The sequence below is a fragment of the Callorhinchus milii genome, unplaced genomic scaffold, assembly GCF_018977255.1.
Source record: "Callorhinchus milii isolate IMCB2004 unplaced genomic scaffold, IMCB_Cmil_1.0 Scaffold4, whole genome shotgun sequence".
NCBI classification, from domain to species: Eukaryota; Metazoa; Chordata; class Chondrichthyes; order Chimaeriformes; family Callorhinchidae; genus Callorhinchus; species Callorhinchus milii.
In genome coordinates this window covers 11,719,485-11,734,851 of record NW_024704745.1, presented here as the reverse complement: position 1 = coordinate 11,734,851, position 15,367 = coordinate 11,719,485, and the positions used below count along the sequence as shown (strand labels likewise).

General features: G+C 41.8%; 1 protein-coding gene across 3 annotated transcripts in view; it reads right to left on the bottom strand.

The window, feature by feature from the left end:
* The window catches only part of gsk3ba (glycogen synthase kinase 3 beta, genome duplicate a), an 84,258-nt gene extending 78,050 nt beyond the window's left edge, over positions 1–6,208 (bottom strand). For 2 of the 3 annotated variants that reach the window (XM_042334716.1, XM_042334718.1), the window contains exon 1: positions 5,434–5,609. In XM_042334716.1, the coding sequence (XP_042190650.1) occupies positions 5,434–5,521 (88 nt within the window). In that variant the 5' untranslated portion in view covers positions 5,522–5,609. Of the gene's footprint in view, positions 1–5,433; positions 5,610–6,072 lie in introns of those variants that run through there. The other variant, XM_042334717.1, reaches the window with a different exon arrangement.
* Positions 6,209–15,367: the final 9,159 nt, after the last annotated feature.

The window sequence follows — 15,367 nt, the reverse complement described above, 5'->3', positions numbered from 1 at the left end:
TCCTAATGTGTTCTCAACATGGTCTTCCAATGAACTTCCTGTTACAGCAAGGGTGATGTTTGGTTTCTCTCTTTATCCCCACCAATTTTCTCTGGTTCATTTATTTCACTGTACATCTCTCTGTAGAAGTCGGAATAACCAATGCCAGGCTTGTCCTGTGCACAGCAGCAATTCAAGATGAAATGTTCAGGTTTTGTTCCTATAGAAATCCATCTGTACTGCCATGACCTAAGCAAGCCAAGGAACCTACTTTACCAATATTGTAAAGTCACAGGCTGAGTCCACATTTGCCACACTACAATATATCAATTTAAAGGCACTGTGCCCCATGAAGAGTCAATTCTAATCTCTGATTTACAAACAATACCATACTTCCACATACTAGTAAAATGTACTTAAATTCATTATTTACTGACCTTCCTCAACCAGCCTCTCATGAAACTGAAGCAAGAAGATTGTCCTAGTTGCTGTTACTGAGCCATGGAGTCATGGAGCTAGTTTTGGATAATTTTCAAGATGGAAGCTAAGCACTTCAAGAGTGAAGTGAAATAACCTCCCATCAGCAGAAACATATTAGCAAATAAGAATTCTAAACTTACATAACAATGGTTCAGAAATATGCATAAATTGAACAAACTTAAATTGTTGGGTAAGATAACACACAAAGGGGAGAAGATATAAAGCAAGTTATAGGCTCATAGTTTAGCCTTTGCCACTCACAGGTAGGATTATTTAAAAAGAACTGAATTCTATGCTAAGTAAACTAAAAAACAGTACTAGAAATTTAATATTTTCCACCATCTCAGACCAATTACAATCTGTGCTATTTGCAGGACAACCCGCCTTCTACACCACCTAAATAAACCGCTTAAACCAAATTTTCGAAGGGCACAAGTGCAACATTTCCAATTCTCACTGTAACTTCCTTAAACGATGCCAAATTTATACTGCTGGAGCTATTAGTCATTGCCTCCAACTGTAGTGCAATTAGTCATTGCTTCCAGCAGTAGAGCAATTCGGAGCGGGAAAAGGATTTACATTTCCTGCTTCAAAACTGCTCTCACCAGGGGATGAAGAAAGCATTGCATATGCGCAACTAGCACATGCGTAGAGCTCCGCTGACCAGTAACAAAGGCCGGTTGGATTTAATGTTAACACCTTGCTGGTGTTACATCAGTCTAATCTGTGAAACCATATCTTGCAATAGTTATTGGAGCACAGCTTAGAATCAAATCAACGCTTTTCAACTGATTTATGTTATACACAGCATTTTGTTCAGATTCAAACCAATCCATTATAATTGGCACTGTTTGGCACTTTCATGCCCAGTTCTACTACGTGCAGCGACATGACTGTAAGATGGAGTTTGACCAACACAGAGAGGCAAGAGATTACCTTAAATTCAAACACTATTAATTCTGTTAGTCCTACTTATTTTGGTGGCAAATTTCAATCAAAAAATTTTGAGGTCACTCAGATTTAAAAACAAAAGATTTCACAATGTGACTTAGAAACAGAGTGGAGTAAATTTCCCACCTTATGTCTTTTTAAAAAAAATACAATGAAAACATAGAATTCAACTCAGACTCATTTACTTGTATAAGTTACATTCAGATCCTTGTATTTTCTTTAATATACCCTACAGGAGATATTGGACAATTATTTGATAATTTCAAATGCTCAGACTTCTAGAACAAGGAGTAAAAATCAAAACCAAATTGGATTTGCGTTTACTGTCTGAATATGTTAACAAGGGCAAGAAAAACGTTCCACTCAGATACACCATCTTCCCCTCTTTATTGGCCTTCTATGCCACTTGTAACACAGATACACAAACTGAAATAAGCTTTGGGTGCATATAGAATTTATTCTTAAGAGTTGATTTTAATAGTATGACCATTTATTAGTGAGGCCTAAAAAGATACTTTCTTGCTCTTTTCATATACATGCATCTTAAAAAAACAGCTACAAGCCCAAATTGGCATCTTTCATGGGTGAATCCTTATCGTAAATATATTAAATTTGATACACTTAACTTCTAATTTTTGTAACATCCATTTTTTGGAAAGTCACAAATAAACATTAGAAAGGCAGTAGGTAGGAAGGGGAAATAAAAGAGCATCTGAAACCACTTGCAGTCAGAATCAGAAAAGTGATTAACCACAAGGCATTGAGAATAAGCAAGCAATGGGCTAAAAGTAATTGCGCTTTACCTATTCTGATATCACAATATACATCTCATAAGGCAGTCACACCTAATCTAGCAGCAGCTATTTCCTTTGTCTGAGTTTCAATCCATATACAATTCAAAAAATACAAGTAGCTGAGTGAACTGCTCATCGAAATTACCTTTTACATATACATGCCATTCATATTGAGATCAAATATAATGTGCAGACGAGACTTTTTTTGCTGGATGAACTTCAATTCCAGGAAAGGGCATCGAACTTTGTGGAATTATTTTAAATACAGTACCACAATGTAAATCTTTTCTTTTTTTATTTTATCAGGACTCTTGGACACACAAATACTGTACAATCTGCAAGTTTACTCTTCACCTACAAGGGCAGAAAGTAAAACAGCACCAAGCAAGTTTCAGAAGTCGGTTACTATGGCTGGCTATTTTACTTATTTATTTCTTCTGACCTCTACATGTTCGAAGTTGTTAACTACGTCACTGAACTTATATATTTTTTCCAAATTAAATTAACCCAACCTCAGTGAATGAATTGAAAACAAACAATGAAATGTAGCAACCCCTTAGGCTGCTTTTCAGAGTCATTATGAAAATGTGAATGATATTTTATTTAACTTTACCACTATTGTGAGAGTCACGAGCCATGTGCATTTTATCATGCAACTAGCAGATCCGCAATATAGTGTTGTTTTAGTAAATGTATTGCAATTATAAGAAAACAAGCAATAATACATCAAGGTCACAAGAATGTTTGTAGGAAGCCCAACAGTGTAGCATGTTAGTGTATTGATCCACTGCACCAGTGACAAATGCAGTTTCATACAACATTCCACACCTGGCAACTTCCCAATCTCAGCAGTTATCAGGGTAGGCAAATAATTCCCCCCCACTGGGAAATACTGTAGGAAGAACACAACTCCTATGTCAAAGGTCTAGGAAGTAGTCACTTACGTACACCCTCAACTGGGATATGAATCATGCATATTGCAGGACCCACCTAAAGGAGGCTGGGACACAGAGGATGAGGAAAGAAAAGGTGATGCAATCTTCCCTCCGTTCATAGCCCCCCAGCCAACCCCCCACCCTCACCGACAATGGGCTTGGGTGTGCGATGATGACCTTTCACGTGTCACTCTTGGTGGCGAGTGAGCGTGAGAAACACTAAGTTCCCTTTTGTGCTACCGTAACCGTAACCAAGCCCAACCATTTCTCAACTGTATTCCCAACATTCCCAGCAGAAAACACAATCTGAGTGAAACAATTTCCTTTCCTATCTGGAGCCTCTAAAGCCAACAATAACACCCCAATTGCCATCTTTGCTGAAATTGACTAAATTAGCACAGGCCAAGAAGCAAATGTGCAACTCTTTGAATGGCTAAGAGAAGCACCATGACTACCTTGGAGCCATATAATACACCTTTCTAATCATAAAAGGGTAAACACTTGTCAACAATGGCGCTCTGTGATGCAATCTTTTAGTTGGTTTCTGCACCACCCTCCCCTTATCCCCCTTTTTTTTAATAAATGTGGTGCATTTATACACCCTTCAGTTCAGCATCCTAAACACAAATCCAAAACTTATTCCTACTGGAATATACCACCAAATAAATGAATATCTTTTCCTAACAAGTATCCTTTGATAATGCGCCACATTCCTTGATGTGGTATTTGAAGTTTATCACTTTTCTCTGGAGAAAAAAATAAGGCAATATTTCTAAAAGAATGTTTTCCCACTGAGGCAATATTTCTAAAAGATTCTTTTTCCAGCCTTAAAATACTTTACAAAAGCTGACTCATCAATGATGTACCACATCGGTGGTACTCATAGTGCTCACTCTTAGCTATGCAGGNAAAAAATACATTTAAAACAAGCAAAAGCAAAATATTTGTGATTTGTAGCACATTTGGTCATAAACTTCAACATCACTTGAGGACNAAAAAAATCTCAGCTTCACTCCCACAAATCTTGATCAAAATTTCACAACTACAATATTCTATTTTGGGAGTAGGTTGCTCGGGAGTTACATGCCTTAGATATAGATGTCCCAATACTGACATGATCGTGAAAATAGGTAAAATAGAATTCTCACCTCCAAAGTCAAGAGTTATTGATTTGAAAAAGGGCCGTGTAATAAGGTTGGTGAATTTTACAAATAAGTTGCACCTTTCCTAACACACAAACCCGCTCATTTGTGAAAAGGTAAAACAAAAATGCTGTACATTCAGAACTGTAAGAAAATAAACCCCTTTTGATGGATAGGCAATTTGCACATCTCAGAAACGCAGCACTCACCGATTTGACAAATTGCACAAGCCTTCACTAAAACATAAGGCCTCTATGTTTAAAACTGTTGCACTGTACGTTCTTGAGCATAATAAACCAAGACGTATCAACACGGGAGGTAAATGAGTGACCTGTAAACGACGTTGTAGAAATGCCAAACTCAAGCATCTTCAGATACGAATTGATTAAACTACCACAGCCCATGAATAAGCCTGATCCATGTAGGCCCAGGAGAGGGGGAGGGGGAAGAAATGGCACATCACAAACAATTCACATCTATTGTTTAAAGGAGTAAGATTGTCCTATTTCTGTTCCCTTTTAGAAAAATCACACACTTATATTCCTCATAAATTTCCGAAGGGTCAAGTCAGCAGAACCCTGATCATTTCTGTAATTTGCCATCGCTGTGAGTACAAGTCCCCACTCCTATCTTTAAAACACCAGAAGCAGATGGTTTTAAATCAATCTTTCTCGTCTTTCTTTTTTTTAAAAAAATAAGTCAAATTTCGTTTTGTTTTTCAAAAAAAAAATCTTAGGTAATGGCATGCGAACAGAAACCTAACTGCAAGCAGATGTCGGGCGAATGATTTCCAGGCAGCAATTTTATATATTTTTTTTCACATACAGATTTATCCGGATTTTTTTTTAAAAAAAGGAATTTTAAACACGGGATGTCATTTCCCTGACTGAACATATATCCCTTACATACTGATCGCGGAAATCGATCATTCCTTGGGATTCAAACGATATTTTCTTCAGGTTTGGAGAAAGGCTAACGAAGGGGTGGTGGGGGTGAGGTGGGGGGTGGTGGGGGTGAGGTGGGGGGTGGTGGGGGTGAGGTGGGTGAGGTGGGGGTGGTGGGGGGTGGTGGGGGTTGAGGTGGGGGGTGGTGGGGGTGGGGGGGGGGGAGAGAGACAGGATTGTATTGATAATTATATAAAAATGTACTTACTGCTGACTTTCATGCTCCCAAAAGCAGAGGGCTGCTGCACCGTTTTGCAGCTCTCAGCAAAAGACGTTGTCCTGGGTCGACCACTCATGATTTTTACTTTAAAGCGACATCTAATTTTTCAAACATATATTTTTTCAAAAAAAAAACCCCCACTTCGCTTCCCCCCCCTCCCTCCCTCCCTCCCTCCCTCTCGTCTGTCCTTTTTTTTTTCCTCCTCCTCCCACCCACCCCCCCACCCCCCTTTCTCCTCCTCTTCGTCCTCTCTCTCTCTCTCTCTCTCTTTCCGAAAAAAATTAATCTCGTCTACCTGGTTTCATCGCGTATGCGATTTTTTACCCCCCCCCACCCCTCCTCCTCCTCCTCCTCCTCTGCCTCCCCCTCACCCACCCACCCACAATTTTTTCTCTCCTTGCACGAATGGGAATGGGGGTGAGGGGGGTTGTGTGGGGGTTGGGGGAGAGAAGAGAAGAGAAGAGAAGAGAGAGAGAAAAAATAATAATGAATAAAACCGCAGCAGAAGAAAAGAAGGAAGGAAAGGAGGAGAGGAAGGGAGGGAGGGAGGGAGGGAGGGGAGGGGGAGGGAAAGGAAGGAGGGAAGAAAAAGAGAGGCAACAACAAAAAAAAAGAAAAGCCCTCTACATTGGATCTTGTCTTGAGCTCAATGCAGGAGGATGGCGGCGGCGGCGGCGGTGGTGGTGGTTCCTGCCATGGCGGCTCCTTCAGTTCAATTCAATTCAATTCAATCCTCAGATAAAATTTCTCTCTCTTAATTTTCTCCCTCTCTCCCCTCTCTCTTTCTTTATCCCTTTTTTTTTCTTTTTTTAAAAAAAACGGCCGCACGCACTCCCTCCCACCCCCCCCTCTCTCTCTCTCGTTTAAAAAAAGAAACACAGGCGACCTGATAGATAGAGAGAGAGAGAGATGGATATATATATATATAACAGATAGATATAAAAAAAATCTATTTTTTTAAAAAAAACAGAATTAAAAACGGTTTCCGACAGACAGACAGTCAGAGGCGGTCAGTCTGGGAGGGTGGGAGGGAGGGAGGGTGGTGGGTGGGTGGGTGTGGAGGGGGGGTGTGGGGGGGGGGGGAGAGAAGAGAGAGAGAAAAAAAAAGCCCGTGGGTTTCTCTACCCCCAATTAAAACGGTTTTAAAAAAAAATGACCCCTCCCTAATTCACTCGGCTGTCTTTGTACTATTTTTTTTCTTCTCTGCTCTGCTCTTCTCCCCTCCTCCTCTTCCTTTTTTCCCCCCCCCCTATCTCTTCCTTCCTTTCTCTCTCTCACTCACTCTCTCTCTCTCTCTCTCTCACTCACTCACTCACTGCAGCTGGTAACCTCCTGCTCAATGTAACCTGATGGCGGCCTTGCCCGGCTGATTGACGTTCCGGAGCAGCCAATGGCGGCGGGGCGCGTCGCGGGGCGGGGCGGGCCGGGCGGGCGGGCGTCACTCTCCCGCCCCCCTCCCCTTCACCGTCAGCGACGTGACGTGTTCAACTGGACGCAGTGGGCGGGGTGGGGTGGGGGGGGGGGGGGGGGGTGGTGCCTTCGGGTTAGTTGCCCGACAGCGTCACTGGCTTCCAGACCGTCGGCTCCGAGGGCCGCTCCTCCCACCTCGCCTCCTCCGCCCACGTTCGTCTTCGTCGACCAATGACGTCGCTTCGTGCCGCGCCCGAGCTGCTCACGGAAAAGCACGAGCTCCGCGAAGCGACAGTGACAGCCACCAATCGGATTGGCGGACGATGGGAGAGGGGGAAGAGGTGATGGTGGTGGGAGGGGGGGGGGGGGGAGAGAGCTCTTCTTTCCCCCCACCACCACCACCTCCTCTCTTCCATATTAGACGACGCTGGTGCTTTAAACGGTATCGCCCCCTAGGTTTGGAGGAGCGCAAGGGCAGCGAGGGGGTCGACTGCAAATAAAAAAAACCCTGACAGGTGTATTCTGTAATAATAATAATAATAATCCTTATCACATCTTCGAGACGTCTCAACGCGCTTTGGCAGAACACGCCGTAAGGCGAATGGACTGCATATTTTGCGGGCGAAACGCGGCAGCCGATTGCGCGCGGCAGCGAGCGTCCCACAGGCAGCGGTGACTGAGCGACTATATTATTATTATTATTAAAAAAAAGAGGGAAGGGATGATTACCGTGGGAAAAGCTGTCCGCCAATCGTCTCAACAGCCGGCGTGCTGCTTACTGCTCGGTAAACGGAGCCGGGTGTGGGGTGAGGAAACGTGGCCAGCATTTCGCCCTGCCGGGAATCGAACCCAGGTCCTTTCGCTTGCGAGACGAGTGCCGTAACCAACATGCTACAGCATCCCGCACTTCCTAAACTGACTGGATACTTAAGTGCAGGCAATGGCCAAAAAAAAAATTGGCAGTAAAATTAAACAATGTGTCCGTTGCAAACGTATACTGATGCTGCAAAATTCGGGTGGAAGAATTTGCTCACAGAATACGCAGTAACTGCAAATTGCAGTATGTTCTGTGAAGCGCTTTGAGACGTCTCAATGATGTGATACGGTGCTATATCAAACGCAAGGATTATTATTGTTATAATAAGAATTCAAAAAGAGAAGGGAGCTTACGTCCAGTTTCCTGGCCAACCCAAATATAAAATCGGTCATTCATTTTCATGGCTGCTTGCAGGACATTGCTGTGCACAAATTGGCTGCCGTGTTTGTCCACAAAATGCATCGCCATTGCACTTTACAATGTATCCTGTGAACCTCTTCAAGATGTCCTGACATAAAAGGAGCCACAGAAAGGCGATTTTATACGATTCTACGTCTACATGAGAAATCTTCTACCTTGAGAGGCTCTCAGTGGACAAAGAAACACCTTTACCGTGAACCAGAGATTGGCCTGGACTTAGCTCTGCAAAGAGTAACCAGACACGCCTGGTGATTACACATCAAGCTGGCTTCCAACCATAATTCTGATACAACTGGGTTACCAGAAAAGGTAACAAGGTCCAGCAGCAGTCTTATTTCAGGGTTCAATTCCAGCCAGGGCGAAACCATGGGCAAGTTTCCTTCCTCCACCCACCTAATAATCCCTCCAAAACAAAACAATAATAAATTGGTCATTTTCAATCCACCATTGTTTGTGGGACACTGCTGTGCGCAATTGGCTGCTGCATCCACAAATATACGATCAATTCACTTTACAGCATATTCTCTGAAGCGCTTTGAGACGTCCAGAAGACATGAAAGGCGCTATATCAAATGCAAAGATTATTATTATTATTGGTTCAGTTGAAGATCTATAACTAAGCATTTGAGGTGCATACTGTGACTACTGACCTTCGGTAAAGTAGAAGTAACACTGTACTTAGTCTTCAAAGATTTTGTAGAATCTAACAAGCATTGTCCTATGAACTGGGTCACAATTGTTGATTCCAGCAGTATTTTCATCAACCACAGACATACAGGTTGCTTTTAGCAGCGTTTTTTTGGAGGGGGAGGGGGTGGAAACAGAACAATACCACCCCAGAGATAATCTAATCCAAATTCACAAATATTTGCAATGCTCCAAACCAGAAAGGGTGTTACCCAACATTTCAGGGTAAGAAATGGGTAGACTCAGTTTTCTTCAATTGAAAATGCAAATACTGCAGCAACACTGCAAAGTTTGAAGCCTTGGCTGTCAAAAAAATATAGGCCTATATAATACTCTACAAACTTCTTAAGAACTTAATAGTGTCCTGAATCTGTGTGCATGAAACAAAAAATTAATAATAATAATCATTGCATTTGATATAGCGCTTTTCATTTCTTCTAGATGTCTCAAAGTGCTTCACAAAATATACTGTAAAGTGAATTGACTGTATATTTGTGGGCAAAACGTGACAGCCAATTGCGCACAGAAGTGTCCCACAAACAGTTATGGATTGAAGTGACCAATTTTAATATTGTTTTTTTTCTTGAGGGAATATTATCAGGCATGTGTTATAAGGAAACTTGCCCAAGGTTTCGCCCTTCCAGGATTCAAACCAGTTCTCTCGTTTGCGGGGCTAGTGCTCTAACTACTGAGCTATAAGACTCCTATCTAAACAGCAAAAAAACGTGTATAATGAATTGTATGATGACAAAGATAAACAATTCATCTGCACTGTCACCAGAGTTGACAAACTAATGCAACCAAAATTAAGTAATGAATAAGTAAAAGAAAATGTCTCCTTGTTTGATGACATTATTATGGGTCAAACGGCCTCCTTCTGTGCTGAAAATTTCTTTAACAAAATTTTACTATCAAAAAATAAGCTTTACAAAAAAGACAAATTATTTAAATGTTTGTATTGGTGCTTATGTTTTGTTTTCACTGCTGGGGTGAAGCAATATTTCTATCGGAAGTCAAGCAATGTAAAGTGACACACATGTTTATACTTCTGCACTTCTTCTGCACTTCTGCATTAGCGCATCTGCAGAACACAAAACTTGGGTGTTTATTTTTCAATATTACCTCAATATTAATGCCAATGCCTGTAATGTTAAAATATCTCAAAGCACTTCACATGTAATTTCTGGCAACTGAGGCGATTGTGTATGTGTCAGCAAATGTTGCAAGCAATTTGCACACAGCAGTGTCCCACAGGCAGCCACAAAGGGAACAACCAAGATTAATGTGATTTGTTGTTGTTGGCTAGGACATTGGGTGAATCTACTCTCTATTTTCAAAACGCATAGTGGGGTAATAAACATTTACCTCAACAGACAGGTGGGATTTTGGTTTAATATCTCACCCAAAAGATGGCACCTCTGACCAATGAAGTGCTCCTCCACTACTGCATCAGAGTCTCATCCCAGACTGTGACCTCTCCTGATGGAATTTGAAGCCATACTTTTCTGACCCCAAGTCGAGTGCTACCAACTGAGCCAAGGAATCCAACACCAACTACCTTGTGTTAATATGGTGAGGACTGTGCTAAAAATGCATCATTCGCTGCACATACGTCTGTCTTCCAAATTAGATATTAAACTGAGGTCCCATCTGCACATTTTCAAGGAAACACTGAAGATCTTGCAACACTATTCAGAAGAAGGTATCTTGGCCCACAATTTTGCAGATCAGTCAATCAACTCGTAGTTATTTGTGTGACATTAATAGTGCAAATGGCTGCCGTGATTGCCCACAGAAACAGTTGCTACACTTGACCTGTGATGTGCTTTGAGATGTTTCAACTTGATGAACCACTGTGACAGAGATCCTTTCTGAAGAGAATGAGTGTAGACCTAATGGCGGAGCATGCTTGTTGGACCAAATGTCATACTCCTATATTCAAATAGTTTATATCCATAAGGGCATTTTTTAAATAAAAATTTCAAAATATTTTGTTTTCAAGACGAAGTAAACTGACAGTTGTCCTCACTGCAGCTAGATTTTGTAGCTCCAATAGGTCACAAGACTATCTCATCACCTAGTGAGAGTCACCATGGGAACAGACGTACAAGCAGTCCAGTCGATACATATTTAATAATGAACATCAAAGGCGTTTTCCCTCTAGTTGTGAAAGCCCGAGCCACATTTATACACAAAAGTGGATTTCCCAATGGAAATAGATCGACCAAGAAGTTTTGATTCTGTCTTTGCTGCAGCAATCCCACTTACAAACACAACCAGTTTCTTACAGTATTGATTTATTGGTCACTTAAATTTGTATTATTCCTGCACTTCGAAAGAAAAGTGAATATGTAAATAAAGTTAGTGAATGGTGAAGCTAGCAATTTAAACAAAAGACAAAGAAGCATCAGAGACCAGGAACAAATATGGGGTCAGTTTTGACTTTGGGTAAAATGGAACCTGTGAAGATTTCGATCTGGGTGAACATGTACGTGTACTAAATGACCATAGAAAGTCTTGCAGATTAATGCAACAAGACAGAGAGCACAATGAAAGCCGTGAGAAAGATTTGTTAGGAGGTTTAAAAAGAAGGGATGTTTCATAACCGATTCAATGCAATATCACATCAAACCTGTTATAAAACGTTGTACTTTTCAGTCCAGTTAATTTATCACTGTTCTATTAAGTAGTGATATGGCTTCAGGGTTTGCCTACAGTGGCTTTCACATTAAACCACTACAAAGAATGTTTTATTCATATCTGTTGAATTTTTTGAAATTTGAAGAATGTCGGTTAAATTTATGAGAGCGAATAGTATTTTTGGAAAGGTTCTACTGAGTCTGACTACATGGAGGAACTGAATCAATTGACAGGTGAAATGACAAAATCTCCAAAAGGTCGGAGGTTAATGACTATCCATAGTGGTCAGTTTAACATCCTCACACTTTCCAGCTCGGTGACTCCTCAAAGCCAGTTTTCCTTGTGAAGTGTGTAATTAGCATTTTATCAAATACATTGGTCAAATAAAAAGAATGAAAAGAAAACAAATAATGCACCATAATAAACCTTACATTTGCTATAGCGCGTTTCACATCAAGTTGATGTCTCAAAGCACTTCACAGGATTTATTGTTGATGAGTAATTGTGTATCTGCAAGCAAACACAACAGTCCAATTGCATGCATCAATGTCTCACAAATAGCCATGAAACAAATGACCAATTTTATTTGGGGTATTATTGGCCAGGATACTGGGAGAAACTCCTTTTTCTCTTCAACAACAACTTGCATTTAGACAGTACCCCTCTTGCAGGATAACGTCCTAGAGTGGTTGAAAGTGGCGGAGCATACTCCGTACTGGGGAAGAGTCTTCCAAAGTTTCAGGGCATAGTGGCTGAAAGGTGGAACAGAGGGCATTGGGGACATGCAGAAGGCTGGAGCCAGTCAAGCGGAAGCAGCAAGTTGTGGGTTGGGGGATAAACAGGTCCAAGAGATAGGGAGGTACGAGGGCATGAAGGGATTTGAAAACGATCCGTTCGGTGTTGGAGAGCCAGTGGAGCTTGGCTAGAACTGGCATGATGGGGGTAAGGAGTTTAGTACAGGTGTGTGTGGGTTGGGAACTTCAAGCCATTAGAACTTTAATGTCCACCTGAACAGGCAAACAAAACATCGATTTAAAATTTGATCTGAAGGACGACACCTTCAATAATGCAACACACTCCCAGGACTGTACTGGAGTGTTAGTTTCGACAATGTGAGTCTGGCTACTGCTAAGGGACACACTCAGCAGGAAAATATCATAAAGTATCAAACATATCTTAATCCTTGTAAAACCCAAAATACTGCCGATGCTGGAAACCTGAAACAGAAACAGAAGTCTCTAGGAACACTTAGCAGGTCAGGCAGCATCTATGGAGAAAGGAAAGTGAGTCAATGTTTTCATTCCACGACCCTTCGTCAGAACTGGGGCAGGTTGGGAGGGAGGAAACAAAAACAGAAGTTGCTGGGAATAAACAGAAGTCTCCCTCCCAACATGCCCCGGTTCTGACAAAAGATCATAGACCCGAAACATTGACTTACTTTCTGTGTTGAAAATCCTTTCACTTTGAATATAATAATAATAATCCTTGCATTTGATATAGCGCTTTTCACGTCGGGAGGACGTCCCAAAGCGCTTCACAGAACACACTACAAAGTGAATTGACTGTATATTTGTGGGCGAACGCGGCAGCCAATTGCGCACAGCAATGTCCCACAAACAGTCGTGGATTGAAAATGACCAATTTATTTTTGGTTTTGGAGGGATTATTATTAGGCTCTGTGTGGAGTAAGGAAACTTGCCCAAGGTTTCGTCCTGCCTGGGATTGAACTCAGGTCTCTCGCTTGCAAAGCGAGTGCTCTAACCACTGAGCTACAGGACTCCACATAATAACAATACTACTAATAATTACAAATAATCAGCTGCAGCTGAAGGCGACTTAAAATTGTTCATTTAAAAAATAAAGTAAGATTCTTGCGCCAAGCTTAAGATTTGAACGAAATGGACTTAAGTCTCAACCCAAGTGGAATTTTAGCAATAGGATAGGAAAATGTGGGGCTTTTCCCTGTTTCCTCCCCCCCTCCCCCGTGCTCTGAGATGGTTGGGGATTGGTTGGGGGGTGTGTGTGGAGGGGGGGGGGGCTGTGGGGGGGTTAAGGGTGATTGAAAAAGAGAGAAAGAAGGAGGCAAAAAAGTTTTCATGTCTTTGGAGGGTGGGCATTCAATATTGAATATTGCCCCATAATTTGTTGCACTTTCACCTACAAATCAATGTTTGTGGGACACTGTTGTGCGCAATTGGCTGCTGCATTTCACCCACACAATGTACAGTCAATTCACTAGTAAAATGGGTTCTGACGAAGGGTTGCGGACTCAAAATGTTGACTAATTTTCCTTTCTCCATAGATGCTGCCTGACCTGCTGAGTGTTCCCAGCGACTTCTGCTTTTGTTTCAGCTGTCAGTATCCCAGTGTACAAGGCATCCCGCACCACAAACACAACTGCCATCTGCTAGATCCGTATCCGCCTGACAAAAACCTTTACACTGCTGCACAGCCATTCTGGCAAAGGTGGAAGGCTGACTCAGCGGGAATACCCAAGCTTGGCAGGATCTGGAGTAACAGGCAAACATGATAGTCAGGTCCAACAAACAGCCAGAAGATGAATGACAACAACTAGTACTTATACATTCCTTTGTGCAAGACGAACACTCCAAAGGTCTTCACAGGGACAGTGTGGATCATTGAGCAGTGTTGAAAGCAGTTTTGAGGACGTGGACCAAAGACATAGTCAAACAAAGAGATTTTTAAGGAGCTGCAGAAAACGGTGCCAAGCACATCAAAATACACTTACATATAAGCATGTGAGAGTGACAGCCGATAACTCTTTGGAAAAAGAGTTAAAGGTGAAAAAAATTGCAGATGTCTGCGCTGGCTCTCTGATTTCCTGCGCTCTTCAGTTATCTCCCGTCACCATCTGCCAGTCAATCTTGCCCTCTGACAGTTTAGCAGTAATAGCAATAATTGTGCGGAACGTAACATGCAGTAATCAAAAGTATTTGCAGGATTTCCTAGGCCTGTTTTGTTATTTATCCACTGTGAAGCCTAAACATCCAAATCTCTTTTTTTAAAATGCCAAATGTGAGCTCGGTTATTATCCTTATGGTAGTCTGAGGCTCATTATTCCCCTGATATGTGTGGTTATGGGGATTTAGTACTGGAGTAAAACAGCACAGCTTCAGACCACAGCATCTGTCATCTGCAAAAATGAGACTGGCACTAATCAAGCAGAACACAGGCAGCAGCGTTGACACTGAGGTCTGTAGGTTAATCTCCCAGGTAAGTGCCAACCACCAGTAAATTCTCATTGCTTAGTCCAGGGTTGGCAAGGACAAATGAGTCCTGGGGGCAGCAATAGAGAAATCGCCACACACTTCCACGATATCATTAGTACCACAGATCAACTGTATATCTATGGAATGGAAGCATTTTCTGTTAATGTAAATATGTACATTTTCAACAGATGTATGAACAGGCTTATTATGGGTTTAGTTAATGGAACTCGAGACTCTGAGGAATATAGACACAGGACTATAGTGCAGTGGTTAGAGCACTTGCCTCGCAAACGAGAGGACCTGGGTTCAATTCCTGGTCGGGGCCATACCTTAGGCAAGTTTCCTTACTCCACACAGACGCCTGTTTACCTAGCAGTAAGTAGAACCCGGTTGTTAGTCGTTTGGCGGATCGCTTTCTGGGGGTAATTATCCCCTAAAAATAATAATAATATGGTCGCTCAATCCAAGACTGTTTGTGGGATGTCTCAAAGACGTGATAAGGCGCCATATCAAATGCAAGGATTATCAAATGCAAGGATTATAGGATGGAACGGAACTCATCGTTGAGTTCTCAGTTGTTGGGGCACATTTGGAAACTGATAGAATGCAAATACAATACAGTAAAATATCAGTGACATGTGAAATTACATTGGCATTGCTGGCTGACTGATGTTCACATTTATTACTGGGAGCCTGATAGATAGCATGGAATGAAGCC